The 19,673-nt window shown below is 35.3% G+C and overlaps 1 protein-coding gene across 3 annotated transcripts in view; it reads right to left on the bottom strand.

The window, feature by feature from the left end:
- Window positions 1-19,673, bottom strand: part of SLC10A7 (solute carrier family 10 member 7) — a 250,502-nt gene that overhangs the window by 160,984 nt on the left and 69,845 nt on the right. Inside the window, exon 5 of one of the 3 annotated variants that reach the window (XM_042935361.1) lies at window positions 14,051-14,089. The exons of the other annotated variants lie outside the window; for them this stretch is intronic. Coding sequence (XP_042791295.1) covers window positions 14,051-14,089 — 39 coding nt within the window. The remainder of the gene's footprint in view (window positions 1-14,050; window positions 14,090-19,673) is intronic. 3 annotated transcript variants of the gene reach the window in all.

Raw genomic sequence — 19,673 nt, 5'->3', positions numbered from 1 at the left:
TTGTTAAAATATAAACTTTAATGATAAAATACTTTTCCTTAATACTAAGAGCGCAACAATTCTCTACAATGCCATATAATGGCAATCACTTATTACATCCTCTTATTTATAAATCTGCAGCTCTTTATATATGTAGTAATCACACTTGTAGCAATCTTTCATGGAAAACTTTCTGACATTTAAAATCAATTATTTCAATGATAAGAAGATATGGATTGGTAACAAATTATATAGGGATAATCTGCCATTATCTACTCACAGAGAGTTATCATAAGAAGAGAGTCTTACAAATTACCCAATATCAAGTTTAGATGTAATAATGAGTTTTCACTCCCATTCTAAATCAACACAGCGAATAGAAAGCAATATAAATTTTGGCTGTATCATATGTTTTATTGAAACTAAAAGCTTCCAATTTAAAATCATTTTAACATAAGTAAGAAAAATGTGATAATGAATTAAAATGATACCAGGATTTCTGTCAAATGAATTCAACATTTAATTGTAATCACTAACATACATTTAACTGTGTATCATATACAAGATATTTTACAATCTTCGATAGAAGAAGAGAGGTTAAAATAACATTCAGTGAATGATTTCTATTTATGCGTTTAACAAATAATTTTTGAGTGCTTACCATGTGCCAGATACTATATGTGCCGTGGCTAGAGCAGTGAACCAAATGAACCCAAACAACCAAAACCAATACCTGCTTTCATTTCCAAAAAGGGAGACAGACAGTAAACATAAGTAAATATGTAGTATATTACAAGATACATATTTTAGGAAAAAAATTAAAAGAACAGGATGATAAGAACTGCCAGAGGTGGGAGAGAATAGAATTTTAAAGTAATTATGCTAACCAATTATAATCTTGATGGAAAGCCTTCCTAAGAGCTAAACAACCATTAAAAAAAAAAAATGCTGGAGGCAGTCTTCAAGGGGCAGATGGTCTTTCAAGAAGAGATGGATATGATATGGAAAGGATGAAATAGTGTAAGCAAAGAGGCAAGAGGAGAGGGAGGAGAAGAGTGAATCAATAGCGAACAGGGGAAGGAAAGAAAGGTGCCAGAGAGAGAGGGGATGGGCTGCACCAGGAGGAATCAGCACTGAAAGGCCAGTAAGACGGTGAGCAAGTAAGAGCCACTGAAGGCACTGGAGCATGGGGCTGACATATGAAAGTAGTTAGGTGAAGACAGCTAACCTCACAACAACGTATAGGGTGGTGGTGAGAAAGAAGGTAGAATGTATCATCTTGGCTTTTGGAAATTACCAGAAGCACAATAATGTTAATAAACATCATCTCTCCCAAATGAATGGATATAAAGAGTAACAACATAGGCTTTCAAATGAAAATAGGAACATTTTAGAAAATAACTACTTAAAAGACAATTGCCTGAAAGATAAGAAAACTAAACCACAAATATTGGCCACTACACCAAACAGCACTATAAACATGGTGGAAATTTTTAACTTAATTACATTACTTATTAGAAACATCACAGAAAAAGCTACCCAGAAGAAGTTAAGTGTAGTTCTGTCAAAAGAGAAAGAAAACATATTAACTGTAGACTCATAGTATAACTGTCAGTGGACGTGTAAAATCCGAATCAATGCTCATCTCATGGAGATCTGTGAGGCTTTGACTTTAATTTCCAAGACACTGTGTTCACATCCTGAGATTGTCCTCCCCTGACCAGTAGAGCCCATTCAATGATAAAAGTTAAAGTCAAATGGATCAGGTTTTTTAAATTACAAACTTATTTTTGGAAAGTCCCCTATTATTCAAAACTCTATTTCACCTGCAATCTTCCAAATAGAAACATTTTACTGTCGATTTTTGTGACTATCTGCAGATTAATTGATAAAGAGCAATAAGAGGTTTCTTTTTTTTTTCAATATATGAAGTTTATTGTCAAATTGGTTTCCATACAACACCCAGTGCTCATCCCAAAAGGTGCCCTCCTCAATACCCATCACCCACCCTCCCCTCCCTCCCACCCCCCCTCAACCCTCAGTTTGTTCTCAGTTTTTAACAGTCTCTTATGCTTTGGCTCTCTCACAATAAGAGGTTTCTATAATTTTCACTCTTCTATGTACATACCCATTTACACTTCAAACAAATAATCTTAAGTAACTGTATTAATGTCATGTGTAATATCCTAAGATGGAGAAATAACTTTTAACAGTCATGAATACTGATCTAATTATTTTCAGGGACAAGCATACATGTCACTATGTAGATATGAAAGTAACACTACAAAGCTGGGCTTACGAGGAAAAAAAAGAAAACCAGTAAGGACAGTAACAACATAAATTGACTTCTTTAGCTAATGACACCATAATCAGGTGAAGTGCTTTCAAACTTACTCATATTTACTGAACTCTCATATAACAGGCTTTGCTTTTTAACATATATCAGATATACACTGTGTCTATAAAACTGGAAGAAAATACATGTGAAATTTTACCTGACATTGTGATTAGAAAAGGGCTTAATAAGTATAAAGGCTATGAAAAAAAAATCCATTAAGAGAAAGGTGAATACATTTGACAGACATGAAAACTTTAAACTTCTACAAACATATGTAAAGTAATGAATCCCAATTTATACGTGGCACCATATACACACATGAACTCAAACTGGAGCAAAGACCTCAATGCAAAAACAAAACCTCTAAAACATCTAGAAGAAAACATCGGGGAAAAATCTTCGTGACTTTGGTTTGAATAAGGATTTCTTAGAAAGGACACAGAAACCATGAACCATAAAAGAAAAAAAATAGATGAATTGAGTTTTATCAAAATTTAAAACTCCTGCTTTTTGAAAGATACTATTAAGAAAGTGAAAGACAAGCCACAGACTGGGAGAAAACACTTGCAAATACATATCCCTAAATGACTGCTGTCCAGAATATATTTACAAATTCACAATGTAATTATAAGAAAACAACTCCATAAGAAATGGGCAAGAGATTTGAACAGATATACAGATGGCAAATAAGTACATAAAAAGATGTCCAACATCATTAGCTATCAGGAAAATACAAATGAAAGCTATGATAACAAATTACTGTACACCTATTAGAATGGCTAAAATAAAAAATACTGCTAATACCCTGGGCTGGCTAGTACCCTGTGCAGCGCTAAATTCCTCAGACATTCCTGGTACGAATGGTACAACCACTCTGGATGATGGTATGGTGGTTTTCTGCAATGTCCAACATACACTTACCATGTAACTCAGCAATCCTACACCTAGGTATTCCCCCAGAAGAAATGAAAATATACATCTACACAAAAACCTACACACAAATGCTTATAGCAGCTTTATTCATAATTGCCAAACACAGGAAACTATATGAAGTTCATCAACTGCTAAACTGATAGTGCAATACTATTCAGCAATGAAAAGGAGTGAGCTACCGATAGACAATACAACAGCAAAGGTGAATCACAAAAACAAATACGAAGTGAAAGAAGCCAGAATCAAAAGCCTACACATGGTGTGATTCCATTCATAGGACCTTCTGGAAAAGGCAAAGTATAGGGCCAAGAAAGAAATCCAGTGATTGCCAAAGGCTGAAGATGGGTAAGGGGACGACTGACTACAAAGAGGCAAGAAGAACTTTTGGGAGGGATGGCAATATTCTTTATCTTGAGTGAGGCGGTAGTTACATGACTGTTACATTTTGTCAAAACTCATAACTGTACATCTAAAATGGGTCGATTTTTCTGTATAAAAATTATATCTTAATACATCTGACTTAAATTTTAAACTTCTGTTAATTAAAAATCATCTCCTCTCACCCCTCCACACAAATAAATTAAAAGGTTGAACACAGTGGCTCCTGAGTGGCTCAGTCGGTTAAGCATCCAATTCGATTTTGGCTCAGGTCATGATCTCAGTTTGTGAGCTCAAGCCCTGTGTCGGGCTCTGCCCTGACAGCACAGAGCCTGCTTGGATTTCTCTCTCTCTCTCTCTCTCTCTCTCTCTGCCCCTCCCCCGCTTGTGCTCTCTCTCTCTCTCTCTCTCTCTCAAAATAAATATTTTTTAAAAAAAGGTTCAAGACAAACAAGCAAAAATATTTGCAATATGTGAAATAGAGTATTCATATCCTCAATAAAAAAAGACTGTTTTGAAACCAAAATAGGCATCCCAAAAGAAACATAAGTAAAGTATATGAATAATTGACAACAGAAGGATCTCAAATGGCCAATAAACAGATAATAAAACATCAACTTCTCAAAAAGTTATAATTAAAGTAAAACAAGGGTTTGCTAAAACTTTTAAAAAGTAATAATTAGAGTTGGTGATGATAAAGAAAAATGAGTATTTCTGAACGTCTACATATTCGGATGATAATTTTTTTTTAATATTTCTGGATGGCAACTTAGCAACATCAAGAATCCTTTAAAAGTTTGTAGCATTTTACTCAGTTTTTGTTCTCTTAGGGACTCCTCCTAAGATGGATAATTAAAAGGGAGAATCACAAATATTTATGCACAAAAATATTGTGGAAGCTTTTTTTTTAAATAATAGTAGAAGAATATAGACAACCCATATGACTGTCAATGGAGAAACAACTAAATAAATATCATACCCTGTCCAAAAGAATATTATTATTATTATTCATTATATAAAGCAAAATCAAGTAAACAAGGTAGAAATAAGAATATGAGGAAATGTGTATAGATGTTGTTAAAGGGGAAAGGTAGAAAATAAAATCGTCTATATAATGCAATTCCAATTTTATTAACTATATGTACAAAATACATAGGACATACACCAAAATGCTCAGAGTAGTTATATCTAGGTGATTCTATCTCTATTTTTCAAAAGTTCTATAATAAACATATAATAACCACTGTAGTAGCTTTTATGAAGTTAATTCTTAACACAATGATGTAACACGATGTTATATGTAATAGAATAAGTTATAGTAAGATACTTTTGTAAGTCAGTTTTTGATGTAGTTACAAATTGAATCTGGTCTCTGACAAAACTGCTTTTAAAAACAACCAAGCTGGCAGACACACAAACTTAAAATCCAGTTTTCCTTACAGCTGTAATCAAAATGGAATGGTTTTGTTTGTTTGTTTTGTGATAACTGGAGATGATCGTCTACTACCTTACCCGACGTTCTGTAGTTATAAGAAGTGGTCACCAAACTTTGTGGGTCCAAATCATCAGTTGGCAACTAAGAATCGGTTTGGGGAACTATACTGTGAGAAATGCCATTTAAATCCAGCAAGTTTTACTCTCCTTTTGGAGTTCTAGAACCTCACCCAGAGCCTAGCACATAGTAGGAAGTCCACAAATGTTTCATTAAATAAAACTGATATAAGGTCAAACAGTGACATGAAGTGAATTAGAGCTAAAAAAGCTGATGTCTCATTTTTTTTTATTTCAAACTACAATCTGCCATTTCCAATAACACAGACGATTATTTTTGAGAAGTACTAAATGTTTACTCAAAAACCTGAATCCTCAATGGAATTTAGGTGTCTAGCATTGCTTTCATCATAAAGATCAGTAATCAAACGAAACATTCTTTTTGGTTGGTAGAATCCAAAAGTTGATATAGTTCATGCAACCTCAGATGCCCTCCTGCTTCTTTCCATATGTCCCAATTTATTTTGGAATGGCAGTGGGGTCTTGAATCAATGAGGTATATTAATAATGGAAAATTATTAATTTTCCCTCTCCCCTGCCTGCCATGGGATTTGACATTCTCACCTTGAGAATCTATAATACAGACAAAGATAGAAGAAACCTCGTTTGGCTCACCACATTATTATCCCCAGATCCCCCAAATATTAGCTTAATAAATAGAGTAATCAAGTAAGCTTCTGGTGTGGAGGAATGAGAACTATCTCCCACATTAGCATTACTAATTATGGGTATCTCCTACTAATGGTCATAAACTCAGCAGTTCTGTAGTTGGCTGGATTCACATTAAGGAAATGTAGTCATTTTAACCAACCTAACCACTAGGATCATGTTTCTTAGGAGACCATATCCTGCCCTCCCCCCATTTACATTTATTTATTTTTATCTAACTGTGTATAACAGCAAGTATTTTCCAGAATGGTATTTTAAAAATTAATAAAAATAGAAATGAAACTACATGGCATTTGTTAAAGGGTAATAAAATAACTTCAGTCAATTGGCTGGTTCTACACCAGTAGATTTCTTTAAATAGTAATGAAATCATTGCTTTAAAAAAAAAATCCATCATTATTAAAATAAAAAAAAAAAGTTGCCTCAGCCTCCGCCAAAATTAGATTTGTAAGTTGCTGGTCATTCCTATAATTAAATCTATGTCACAAATTTGCAAGAAAAATGGTCACTGTGACTAATGCATTTACTTGCCACACAAGTCCTGTCAGATGACACAGACAGAGCTTAAACAGAGTAAGGTTTCTATACATTTTTATTAAGTAACAAAGACCATTTTTAATCACAGCACTTCAAACACTAGTCTGCTTTAGAAACAAACCCAAATGTAGCTACAGCAGGGTTCTCCTTGCCAGCATCATAACTTATTTACCTCTGCAAACATGTTTGGCTCACATGCATACCGCTCTTCTGGACAAATGTTACATGGGAAAGAACTCTGACAAAGAAACAATAACATGTTCAGGTTGCTAGACTCCCTGGTTAGGACCTTTCTTCTTTTGACCTCCCCAGATGGTTCTAATTCACCTCTGATGAAATGACTAAGAGATGACTTTAGAGAGAACAGTGCTGAGCAAAGTGGAAGTGAAAGCAAGATGACATAAACGACACACGAGCAAAGAAGTAGTGACGAGACCTTCTCTCTTTTCAAAAACTCTTTTCAATCTTTTAGATTGCAGGAAGAGGCTGTTTTGGGTTTGGGGCCAGTACTAATTTTACTTTATTATCAAAAAGAGGACAGGCTATGAGCTCAGAGACTTATGAAGGCAGCAGTTTAGCTACCAATTAACAATAGTTTTTTTTTCCATTTGATTTAATTTCAGTGACCTTCTATTCATGACAAAATTGTTTTATGTGTTGATGTCAAGTTTCACTTTTTAAAAAATATTTATTTTTGAGAGATAGAGACAGAGCGAGAGCGGGGGAGGGACAGAGAGAGAGAGGGAGACACAGAATCCAAAGCAGGCTCCAGGCTCTGAGCTGTCAGCACAAAGCCCGAGCCCTCGAACCACAAGCCCATAAGATCATGATCCAAGCCAAAGTGGAATGCTTAACCAACTGAGCTATCCAGGTGCCCCAAGTTTTACTTTTTAAAAAAGTTAAATTTTAAAAGTGAGTTTTAGACACCCCAGTCTGGCTCAGTCAGCAGGGTGTGCAACTCTCAATCTTGGAGTTGTGGGTTCAAGCCCCACTTTAGATGTAGAAAGAACTCAAAAAAAAAAAAACTTTAAGTGGGTTTTAACTTAATACAAATAACATATTGACACGGCAAACGTCATAAAAAGTGCCTGAAATTTGGAAGACATTGCTTTGAAGGCAGTTCTTGTCTTCCCTCTTTTTAAAATCTTTTATTGTTATTTTCTTCACATATTTGCTTCAGTATCTAGGAGAGTGCCTTGAATAATGGACTCTGAGTATATGTGTGTTAATTTTATATCCTACCTTCCTATTTTGTCCCATACTAATAAATAACCCAACTGCATCTTTTTAAAGAATAAGTAGTCTGTTCTTAGCAATTCAGCTTTTATAACATTCATTTGCCCAAAAAGGTGATTCAATGAAATATATAGCATAACGATGGGCTCTATTTTATCAAGGGAGAAACCTACTTCCCATTGTCTGAACAGAGTTCATAAGGTATTTTAAAACCCAAAATAGGTTATTTTAAATTCTAGTTTTATCAAGTCCTTAGCAGTAAGGAACGAACTTGAGATAACATTCTATAAGGTGGTACTGAAAAGTGTTTAATTGTCTGCTCTGGAATGTAAGCTCAATGAAAATAAAAGCCTGTTTTATAAAAAAAGTCATGAACTTTTGGGGGAAAACCAAAATCACAACTGAGTAATTTGGGTTGGTCAGGATTTTAAGCAAACAAAGAAAAAAAAAATCAGCGTAGTTTCCAGTGTTACACAAAATGAGTATTCCACAAACATAAACAAAACTAGAAATTGACATTCTAGATTTAGGCGAAAGGAAAGCTAATGTAACAGTTGAGTCTTCTCTGGTTACAACCCTTAACCCTCTTCATTAATATTTGAGATTCTTGCTCTGATTTTTAAAAAGCAATCAATGAATAACAAAGTAAATGTGCTTCCTCTCTGACCATGCTAAGTGTGGCTTACTACATTTTTGTATAAGAAAGCAAGAATAAAACAGGTGGTAAACACATATCCTGAGTTATTAAAACATGTCACTTGTGTTTGGAATTTCCTTTCTTCAAGCAACTTTAAGAGTATCATTTAACTATTCAAATCTTACTACAAAGCTGGGTAGTAATGGCAGACCAGCCAAAGCTGAGAGGGAAGGCAGAACAACAATAGAGTAAGGGAAGAAAAATATATTCTGGCTAGTTATTCAGCTTAAGGCAAGGAGTTCCTTTTAACCCCTATTTGTTTTAGAATAGCTTCTGCTCATTCCCGTAATGAGCAGAATTACTTTAAAAGAATTATTTTAAAAGAATTACATAAAATCAACCCATTTCTTTATACTTTAAATGAAGAGATTTAGAGAGTAAATAATAACTCTTACAGATATTTTTTAGACTTGGTGTTATACATTCACAAAGATGATTTAATTTTGCTTATAACTCTTTGCTAATGTTTCAGAATCCTTACATTTATGAATTGCTATGATGTCATATAACACAGTTATTAGAAACTCAATTTGGCATGATCAGCTTTGTCACTCACCAAGGTTTCCTCAGGAATTACCAAACTCCCTCAAGAGTTACCAAAAATAATAAAATAGGCTGAGGAGTCTGAAAGGCAAAAGCTCTACCTTTTCCTGTCAAACTTTAACCTATAATTCTTGAAGACATGGAACCATTCAATTTAGCCCCCAAACCAAAAATGCCAAAACTCTAACAAATCATGTGATCAGATTTTTTTCAACACAGTTAAATCTTTTTAAACTAAAGAGAGGATTTTTCAATTGCAATTGTTTTAAAAGTTGCCAATATCTATTTTTTAATCTTTCTTTTGATGAGGAAGCAGCACATGAGATGGTTGAACTTGAAATGCCTGATGTTATACAGAAAAAAAATATATATACATATATATATATATTCTTTTTACAACAATTTAGTTATTCAGAGAGGTGGCTATCAAATTTTATTAAAATCTCATCAACTGAGAAAACTTAAAACAGTTATTATACCTCACAATTATTGTAAACAGAACAATTTAAATGAGAGGAGGAGATAATGACATTAACTTCTTAACTTAAAGCAATCCTCTGTGGCATGATTTTAAAATATGCTCTTGGTCTGAAATTTATGTAAATTGAATTCATCTATCATTGGTTATTACCAGCCTAGCTACATTAGAAAAAAACAAAACACAGTTTTCTGTAACAATTAGTTCTTAAAAACACTGTGTTTTAATTAGACCTGGGACATTATTAAACTAGCTATAAATATGTACAGTATTTTATGGGGTATACCCAGATGTCTAAAAATCAACAAAAATGCCCTCAGAGTTCTTTCTTCAAAAATTCATCTAAAAAAAAGGCTTTCATTCAAAGTTTTAATGGAATCTGAAGTAAATGCCCTTTTTAGATTCTATTTACGTAACTACAAAAGAAATGGTCACTTGTAACTAGAGAATAATCAGAGAACAATCATTAGTCAGAGATAACCAATTCTTCATTTTATGGATGTCCATGGCCATGCCAAAAAAAAAAAATTCATGGATGAGCTTGGAAAAAACTTAGATCATACAAATATTTTATATAAATTATCCCATTTAATGCTCACCACAACTGTATAGTTTAGGTACTATCTACTCCATTTTATATATAAGGAAGGTTATGTGATTAGGCTAGTAATTCAGTCAAATGAAGATTTAAGCCATTCTGATTCCAGAAACCATAGTACTACCCCTCCTCCTAAATTTTAAGAGTAAGTGAATATTTTTCATTTATAAAGAGAATTCCAAAAACACTGTAACAAGTACTATCCTTTACGAATTACAAAATAAGAAACAAGTGTTGGTGAGGATGTGGAGAAACAGGAAGGTTTGTAAACTGTTGGTGGGAATGCAACCTAGTGCAGCCACTGTGGAGAACAGTATGGACTTTCCTCACAAGGTTAAAAATAGAACTACTGTACAATCCAGTAATCACGCTACTGGGTATTTACCTAAAGAATAAAAAAACATTAATTCAAAGAGATACACGCACCCCTATGTTTATAGCAGCATCATTTATAATAGCCAAATTATGGAAGCAGCCCAAGTATCCATTGACAGATGAGTGGATAAAGAAGAGGTGATAGATCGATCGATCGACCAATCTACAACGGAATATTATTCAGCCGTTAAAAAGCATGAAATCCCACCATCTGCAACAACATGGATGGAGCTAGAGATTATTATGCTAAGTGAAATAAGTCGGTCACAGAAAGACAAATACCGTATTATTTCATTTACATTTGGAATTGAAGAAACAAAACAAACGAGCAAAGGGAAAAAAAAAAGAGAGACAAACCAAGAAACAGATTCTTAATTATAAAGAACAAACTGATGGTTACCAGAGGTGTGGTGGGTGGGGAGATAGGTTAAATAGGTGATGGGGATTAAGGAGGGTACTTGTAATGAGCACCGGGTGATGTACAGAATTGTTGAATCACTATATTGTAAGCCTGAAAATAATACAACAGCATAGTATAGGCCCGAAAATAATATATAAGTATGTTAACTATACAAGAATTAAAAAAAAAAAAAACTCAATAAAATTTTTAAGTAAATTAAGTGAAAAATGAAAAAAAAAAAGAATAGCAAACTAAAACATGAAGGTTACAATTCAGAATTTCCTTCCTCTAAAATAAGTCCTTTTCCTAAGCCCAAATCAAACACCAACTTCTCCCTGAAGCCTTCTCATATCATTCAACTGAGATTAATCTTTTCTGACCTCTTGGCAATTGCTGTACACTGCTCACATGAAGAAAGTGCTAGCTCCCTTTTAATACTTATTCTCTTCTTTCTTAGTAACAGAAATCCAATTTTTAGCTCTTAGCAACCTGCCACATGTCCCAACCTCTCCAGTGGCTAAGTAGGATTGCTTGAGTAAGTTCTGCAATAAGATATGACTGCAAGTATGATGTTGGAATTCTAGGAATGCAAATTAAACAAAGCAAACTTAGATTTTAGGAGAGCTCTGTGCTTTCCCAGGATAAAGACTTTACTAACCAGGTATCTTTTTTTGGCTGGAGCTCCAGCAGCTGTCTTGGACCATGAGGTAAGCTTGAGGAAGGAAAGTGCAGGCTGTGGAGGTTGGAGGAGAAAGATAGGTATATCCATCCACAATGAGACCATGAAGCCACCATGCAACACTTGGACAGCCTCCTTCCAGATTTTACATAGTAGAAATATAAACTTCTGTCCTGTATGCCACAATTATTATTTTTTCTGTTAAATAATCTGAAACTAATTCTAATGGATTTAGTCCAGACTCATACATAGTTCATAATCCAATTTGTTCATAATCCATAGTTCGTAATCCATAATTGTAACTACGGGGGGGGGGGGGGGAAGAAATAGAATTATTATTTCTTATAACACTGGAACAAAATATCTCCAGTCATAATTTGCATTCTCAAACCCTTTCTGGTAACTTTTAACTTTGAGAAAGAAAGGGGGTAACAGGGGCTCCTGGGTGGCTCAGTCGGTTAAGCAAATGACTCTTGGTTTTGGCTCACGTCATGATCTCATGATTCGTGAGCTGGAGCCCTGCATCGGGCTCTGCGCTGACAGCGCGGAGCCTGCTTGGGATTGTGTCTCCCTTTCTCTCTGCCCCTCCCCTGCTCACTCTCTATCTCTGTCTCTCAAAAATAAAAAATAAACATTTTTCAAAAAGCGGGTAACAGAGGGGGAAGGAAATATGGAAAAAGACACTTCTGCCTCTCTGCCATCACTCATGCCAGTTCTCCTCCTTTCTTCTCTACTAGCTAAATCCTACCATACTTCAAGGACCAACTCAGCAAAATGGCTTCTGTCTGACTTTCCAATTCAGAGTGCCTATGGCCTGTGCCATTTCACAGTCCTACATCATCTAGTAACATCTTTGGTTTGACCTGTTAACTTTTACATTGTATTTTTCTGTGAGTCATATCCACAACACAGTGGGACCCACATCATGTATCTTGCACCCTCCACGGCTATTAGAAAACCATCTCTGTGTAGTAGGAGATCACTAAGTACTTTTGATTAGTTGAATTAAAATAAAAAAAGAGGAAAAAGAGCAGAAGACTAACGAGTGAGAATGCACAACTTCTTAGAAGTGCAAGAGTAGAATAAAGATCCTAAAGAGTCCCTAGAACAGGTATTACTTTCCTGGACCTTATCAAATAATCAGGCCTGGGAGAACACATATTCCGATATGTTCACTGTTCACACAATCAGTGCAAAACTCAAAACTATACTTAGTGAGCTTGTCCTCCAACTAAGGGACGGTGTATTTAAGTATTTTAGTTACTTAGACAATTGCCTCAAACTTATTTTCTCAATTACTGTAGATGTTTAAAGAGTAAGAGATTCAGCTTAGAAGTCATGCTTTGGTAGTGGATGTATATGATTCTAAACTATATAAAAAATCTGGCTTCCAGCAAGATCATATTTTACAGATATTATTTTGTCAATTGTGACAAATAATGAAAAATAATACTTAGATGAAAAAAACGATTTAACAAAATACTACTGAGTCTGGAACAAGTAGCTCAAGAGCTCATTTCCATTAAATAGACACTATTAACTCTCTTCTAAAACCCAATAATACGACATCAGAAATAACATTACTACTTCTTTAAAAATAAGGTCTACTCTAAGCATAAATTTTGCAGAAGCTACATCATTTAAAGCTCTAGAACATCGGGACCTTCAAAGCTGTGTAGCACTACATAGAATTAACATCATGTAACAACACGTTTAAAAGCTCCAGCTACATTCAGATGCATACAGTAGTGACATAAAGAGCATTTTAAACAGAAGTAACTGATATTTTGCCTAGACTCGTGAACTATTTTATACCCTCCTGATTTTATTCTCAATTATTTGCAAATCACTGTACTTCATATCTGTTCATGAACTATGGACCTAAAAACACAATATTCTAATTTATTTTCATGAATTTGGCAAAGTTTTAGGGAGGGCATAAATAAAAGTAATTAACAGAAAACTCAGTTTCTTTCTCATTCTTTCATAAAACAAACCAAGTCTTTGTTATATCATTATTTAAAAACCGATTGAAAACGCTACAACAGAATCGTCCTTAGAATTCTATTAGCTCTACTTATGAACACTGAACTATTTTCTAACCTTTATACCATTTATAGTTCACATGTCAAAAAAATATTGCATTTTCCTCCAAATTACTCATTAATTATTTCCTCATTTCAAATTTTTTTCACACAGATTTCTCAGAAGCATCCATGACAGTAGCTTCTTTGACAGTGAAATGAACAAAATAAATGACATGTCAACAAGTAAATTAGCATTCCCTTTCTGACCAGCTGGGTCATGTTTCCTTTTCAAAATCCTTAGTCCCATGATACAAAATAATAATAATCTAAAAGACCTCATTAAATGATCAATATATTGACATAACTTCTATAAGGAGATACACAGTGTTTTAATTGATTCTTGAATCCATTAAATGGAATATTAAACCCAAGCCTCCAAATTATAATGTAAGAGAACATTTCCTTTACTTATTAACTAATTTCTTCAGGGTATGGTTAACGGCACATAAAAAGATTCAAAAACTTTTATATTTAATCTAATAGTAAAAAAAGTCCCAATTTTCACTAAAGCTTTCATATAAACAACATCACAACAAAAGTTATTATAGACAAGTTAAACCATATTTACTTACCAAAAAACTTCCAAAGGCTGAATTAAATATTGCAGCTGCCTATAAAGAAAATAAATAGGGGGAAAAACTCACTGAAAGTAAATAGGAAAAAGAAAAGCAAAGATTATCATTCTCCCATCCCCCACTATTCAAAACCCTAAAACATTGACTCTATAAAGCAAAGTTAGTCACTGCTTACAAAAATTGCCAGTGGCCTGTACTTTACTAAGATAGATGAGCTGCAGCTTAGGAATTCATAAATAATGGGTCTCAAAAGCAAGCAGAAAAGACTTGCCAGGAGATGTTTTGAACCTATATGACACTACCAAAGAATCACCACCAATAGTAAACTGAAATCTTGTTATTGGTTTTGTTAGTTGACCTAAAACAGAGGTTGATATATTTGTTAAAAATTTTTTTTTTCATGTTACCGGGCAAAGAAAAACCAGAATTGTAAAGCAAACATTAACTACTCTGCATCAGGGAGCATATGTCTTACGAGCTACACCCACCAAGTGAGATCTGTTGTTCCCATACAACACACATTAGAATGTGAACAATGCTGCTAAGACGATGTACCATTAATGCTAAAGGAGAAACAAGCAAGAAAAACTTCCACTTGGTGTTCAAAATTCAAAGAAGAAACATTTGACTTTGCGCTTACCTAAACATCCAGGGATTACATAGTAGATGTGATACAGTTCTTAACTTTAAATCAATCACTATATTCCATGAAGCTACACCTGAATCCTGAAAGCTTCTCACATTACCCAAAAAGGATAAAAACTTGTATAACATCCAATCTGATGGGGGAAAAAGGAGAGAGAAAGAAAAAATAATAAAAGGCAAAAGGAAGGGTAGAGAAAACCTATTGACATCTCCTGTAGATCAAGAGCAGAATTAAATTAATCATCATGGACATTAGCAGCCATGTCGTAGTAAGAAAAGGATGTCAGTTTAGCAAGTTTGAATAAAGTCCAAAGGCAGGCTAAGAGCTGTAGCTGAAAATGCCTTCTGCTCCAGAAGAAGATGCAATGAGAGTGCATAGGTAATGAGATCCCTGGCTCCAGAGAGCTTAGCTCTCCTATTCAAGTTCATAATTAATTCAAAGCTTTGATAATTTCATTAGATTTCTTCTTTGCTGGCCCTATCAATAAAAGATGGCACTGGACCAGAGTTCCTCTGTGGCATAAACATAGGCACAGGCACAGACCAAGGAAACCTTTGCTTCCTGACAGGGACAATGGCATATGGTGTTCCGTGTTGTACAGGGAGTAGTGGAAAAAAAAACTTTGGCTAAATAAAACATTACAGATGACAATTGTAAACTATGGCAACATATTTAACCCATCTTCCTGGAATTCCATTATGGATGATTCAGGAGAAACTTGTATGTGTGGAGAAAAATAAGTAAAACTATATAAATAAATGAGTCGTAGTGAGATCAACTGGAAACACTGCCTTCCTTCCTACAAAAGAAATGCACCTTCCCCACAACCACCGTTTATTTCTAGACCCTATTTTGTGCTTAAAATGGATTGATCTCTTTAGTAAAGGAATGAGGTATTTTGCTTTGAGCTTCTCTCTTCCAAATGTGTTTCTTTCGTGTTCACCAACCTTATTCAAGGTAACTAACGGTTTTGGCTAGTATTTAAAAACAAGCAAACAAAAAAATCAAAAACAAACAAACAAAAACACATGGATTGTTAGAAGTAAAAAGACTCAGAAGTCAAAGTAAAATAAGTCAACTACCAGTCATCAGATCAAATTACCATTTTCCCACTCCAACCAATTCTCTTTTTTTAACCCAAACACAAGCAATATATTGTATGTGGATTGGCATTTTATAAAATAATGGCGATGACAGTGACGTGCTGTCTTAGGCACCCGAAGATGCTGCAAGCCAACTTCTTAGTTGTTCTTCTGCTGGTGCTGGTGCTGATGCATTTGAACCCACCTATCCTGTCACTTGGTGCTCCCATGCAATGAGCTCTGGCATTCATTTGTGAAACAGCTAATTCGTGATCCAAGGAATACTCTGCATTCTGGGTATCTCAAGAACCATGTGAAATTGGACACTGAACCAAGGATCTTGAGCTCAATAGTGACAAATAATCAACCTAATAGTTGACTTAATTCTACTCTTGCAGCATATAAAGGAATTATGTTTTCCAGAGTCCCAAAGAGTGATGATAAATATTTAGAGAGTGTTTCACTCATACATAAAAGGCATGTATGTCTTTAGACTTAAGGAGGAATTTCCAGCTCTTCAGCACGATGTACAAGGCCTTCCATGAATAGGTCTCTGTCCATCTTATTTCTTGCCTCCAATTTTATATCCCGACAATACTAAACCACTTGTGATTCCTCAAACTCATTGTGCTGTTTCCTACCACCTCGCTCCCTGGCCTAGAATGCCCTTCCCTCTTCCTCCACCTAGGTAACTCCCACTTATATTAGCAACTCCTTCCAAGCAGCTTTCAATCACCTCCTCCAACACACATATATCCTCACTTCTAAGTGGACTGAGTGTCTCCACACCTGCTGCCACAACATCCTGAGCATACCTCTGCCATGGCAATTGTTACACCATTGAAATAACCTATCTATTTACATGCCTCCTGGCCTTCCTAGAAACTAGAGTCTTCTGAGGAAGGAATCTGATGAAGCTCATCTTAAGCACCTACATGTTTATCTGCTGAATTGCTGAAATAAGTAAGATTTCCAGAAATGTCTAAAGTCTACCTCTTCTGCTAAGTTTTCCTATATGTTTGGCAGAATACAAGGATTGGCAGAAGACTGGATCTGACACCTGGCTCCAAGCCAAGCAAAAGCAATGACAGATCAAGACTTCAGTCTCAACCCAATACAAGCATCTCTTTCACAATATCTTGTTTTATTTCCTTTAGCCTCCCTATTATGATCCAGTTATATACAGTTACATAAATATGTTTAAATAAACAATGTTTTAAAATTTACTACTGCTATGTAACAATAGAGTTAGTGAAATAAAATCTAGAATTACCAAGGAATACTCTGCAGCCATCACACTTCAACAAAGCAGGAAAGAATATCCAATGGGAAAAAGACAGTCTCTTCAGTAAATGGTGTTGGGAAACTGGACATGGACATGCACTTTCTTACACCATATGCAAAAAATAAAGTCAAAATGGATGAAAGACCTAAATGTAAGACAGGCAACCATCAGAATCCTAGAGGAAACAACAGGCCACAACCTCGTTGACCTCAGCTGCAGAAACTTCTTACTAGACATGTCTAAAGGCAAGGGAGACAAAAGCAAAAATGAACTACTGGGACCTCATCAAAATAAAAAGCTTCTGCACAGTGAAGGAAACAATCAGCAAAACTAAAAGGCAACAGATGGAATGGGAGAAGATATTTGCAAATGACATCAGATAAAGGGTTAGTATCCAAAACCTGTAAAGAACATATTAAACTCAACACCCAAAAACCAAATAATCCAGTGAAGAAATGAACAGACATGGGTAGACATTTTTCCAAAGAAGACATCCAGATGGCTAATAGACACATGAAAAGATGCTCAACATCATACATCACCAGGGAAATACGAATCAAAACCACAATGAGATATTACCTCACACCTGTCAGAATGGCAAAATTAACAACTCAGGAAACAACAGATGTTGGCGAGGATGCGGAGAAAGGGGAACTCTTTTGCACTATTGGTGGGAATGCAAAGTGGGGCAGCCACTCTGGAGAACACTATGGAGATTCCTCAAAAAATTAAAAATAGTACTGCCCTATGACCCAGCAATTGCACTACAAGGTATTTACTCAAAGGATACAAAAATGCTGATTCAAAGGGGCACATGCACCCTAATGTTTATAGCAGCACTATCAACAATAGCCAAAGTATGGAAAGAGCCCAAATGTCCATCGACTGATGAATGGATGAAGAAGATGTGGGGTATATATATATATATATATATATATATATATATATATATATATATACAAGGGCATATTACTCGGCAATCAAAAAGAATGAAAGCTTGCCATTTGCAACATGGATGGAGCTAGAGTGTATTATGCTAAGTGAAATAAGTCAGAGAAAGACAAATATCGTATGATTTCACTCATATGTGGAATAAGAAACAAAACAGATGAACCTAGGGGAAGGGAAGGAAAAATAAGATAAAAACAGAGAGGGAAGAAAACCAGACGAGAACTTTAAATACAGAGAACAAACTGAGGGTTGCTGGAGGGGTGCTGGCTGGGGAGATGAGCTACATGGGTGATAGGCATTGAGGAGGGCACTTGCTGGGATGAGCACTGGGTGTTATATGTAAGTGATGAATCACTAAATTCTACTCCTGAAACCATTATTACACTATATGTTAACTTCTTTAAATTCAACAAAAAAAAAAAAAAAAAAAAAGATGATCTGCATATACCAATATGAAAGCTGGCTAAGATATTTAAAGTGAAAAAGCAAGCTTCAAAATTATGTATAATTCTTTTAACTTTTTTCCCCCCATACCATCAAGCAATTCTCTGATACCAGTTAGGTGCCCTACAATTCAACTCAAATCTGCTACTTTCTACCTTAAGCTAGTGTCAGATCCCACAGGTTAAGGATTCAGTCCCACAAGACCGTTCCCATTTCAGATGTTAACCACAAAGGCCAGGTTGTCACCTGTGCTTCTGACGCACTGGCTATATATAAATTGGAGGTTCCCACACCCTTTCGTCGAGTTTGATTAATTTGCTAGAGCAGCTCACAGAACTCAGGAAATGGTTTTATTCACTCCATTGCCACTTTATTATGAAAAGGCTATACAGGAACAGACAGATGAAAGAGGTGCACAGAGCAAGGTATGGGGAAAGGGCACGGGGCTTCCCAGCTCTCTCCAGGTGTGACACACTCTCAGCACCTCCACATGTTCACCAACACGGAAGCTCTCCGAACCGGTCCTTTGGGGTTTTACGGAGGCTCCATTTAAGAGGTATGATTGATTAAATCATTGGCAGTTGCTGATTGAACTCTATCTCCGGCCCCTTTCTCCTCCCTAGAGGTGTGGAAGCAGAACCAAAAATTCCAATCCTTTAATCAGCTGTTTGGTTCCCCTGGCAACAAGCCTCATCCTTAGGTGAGCTGGGGGCTTTCCAAAAGTTACCTCATTAACGTAACAAAAGACTCTTAGGATATGATTCCTCTCTCCTACCTTCTAGAAGCCATACCTGAAAGGATTCACTGATTTTTAAATATAGCATTTCATTTGTTATTATTGTTTTTGCTAGAAACGACTTAAATACCCATTTCCTGTCTGTAATGCTCTATTACAACAAGAATTTTACCTAACTGGTACAAGATCATGTCCTCAGTGCCTAGAACAGCACCTGGCTTATAGCAGACCCTCAATAAATATTACTGAATCAAATGATGAATGAATGAATGAATGAATACTTATACGAACTGAATGCCCTGCACAGTAATGTTTTCATTTTTAACTCATGAGTCCTACCTGTAAAGTGTATACCTTGGCGCAATTACTTTGATGGATAATTAAAACAAGACTAGCTGGAAAAAAGTTCATATAAGTGTTTTTTTAATACTGAGTAGACTTTCTTTATATCACATATTTTTAGATACTATATTGCT

The sequence above is a fragment of the Panthera leo genome, chromosome B1, assembly GCF_018350215.1.
Source record: "Panthera leo isolate Ple1 chromosome B1, P.leo_Ple1_pat1.1, whole genome shotgun sequence".
NCBI lineage: Eukaryota > Metazoa > Chordata > Mammalia > Carnivora > Felidae > Panthera > Panthera leo.
This window is presented reverse-complemented; position numbering and strand designations above follow the sequence as displayed.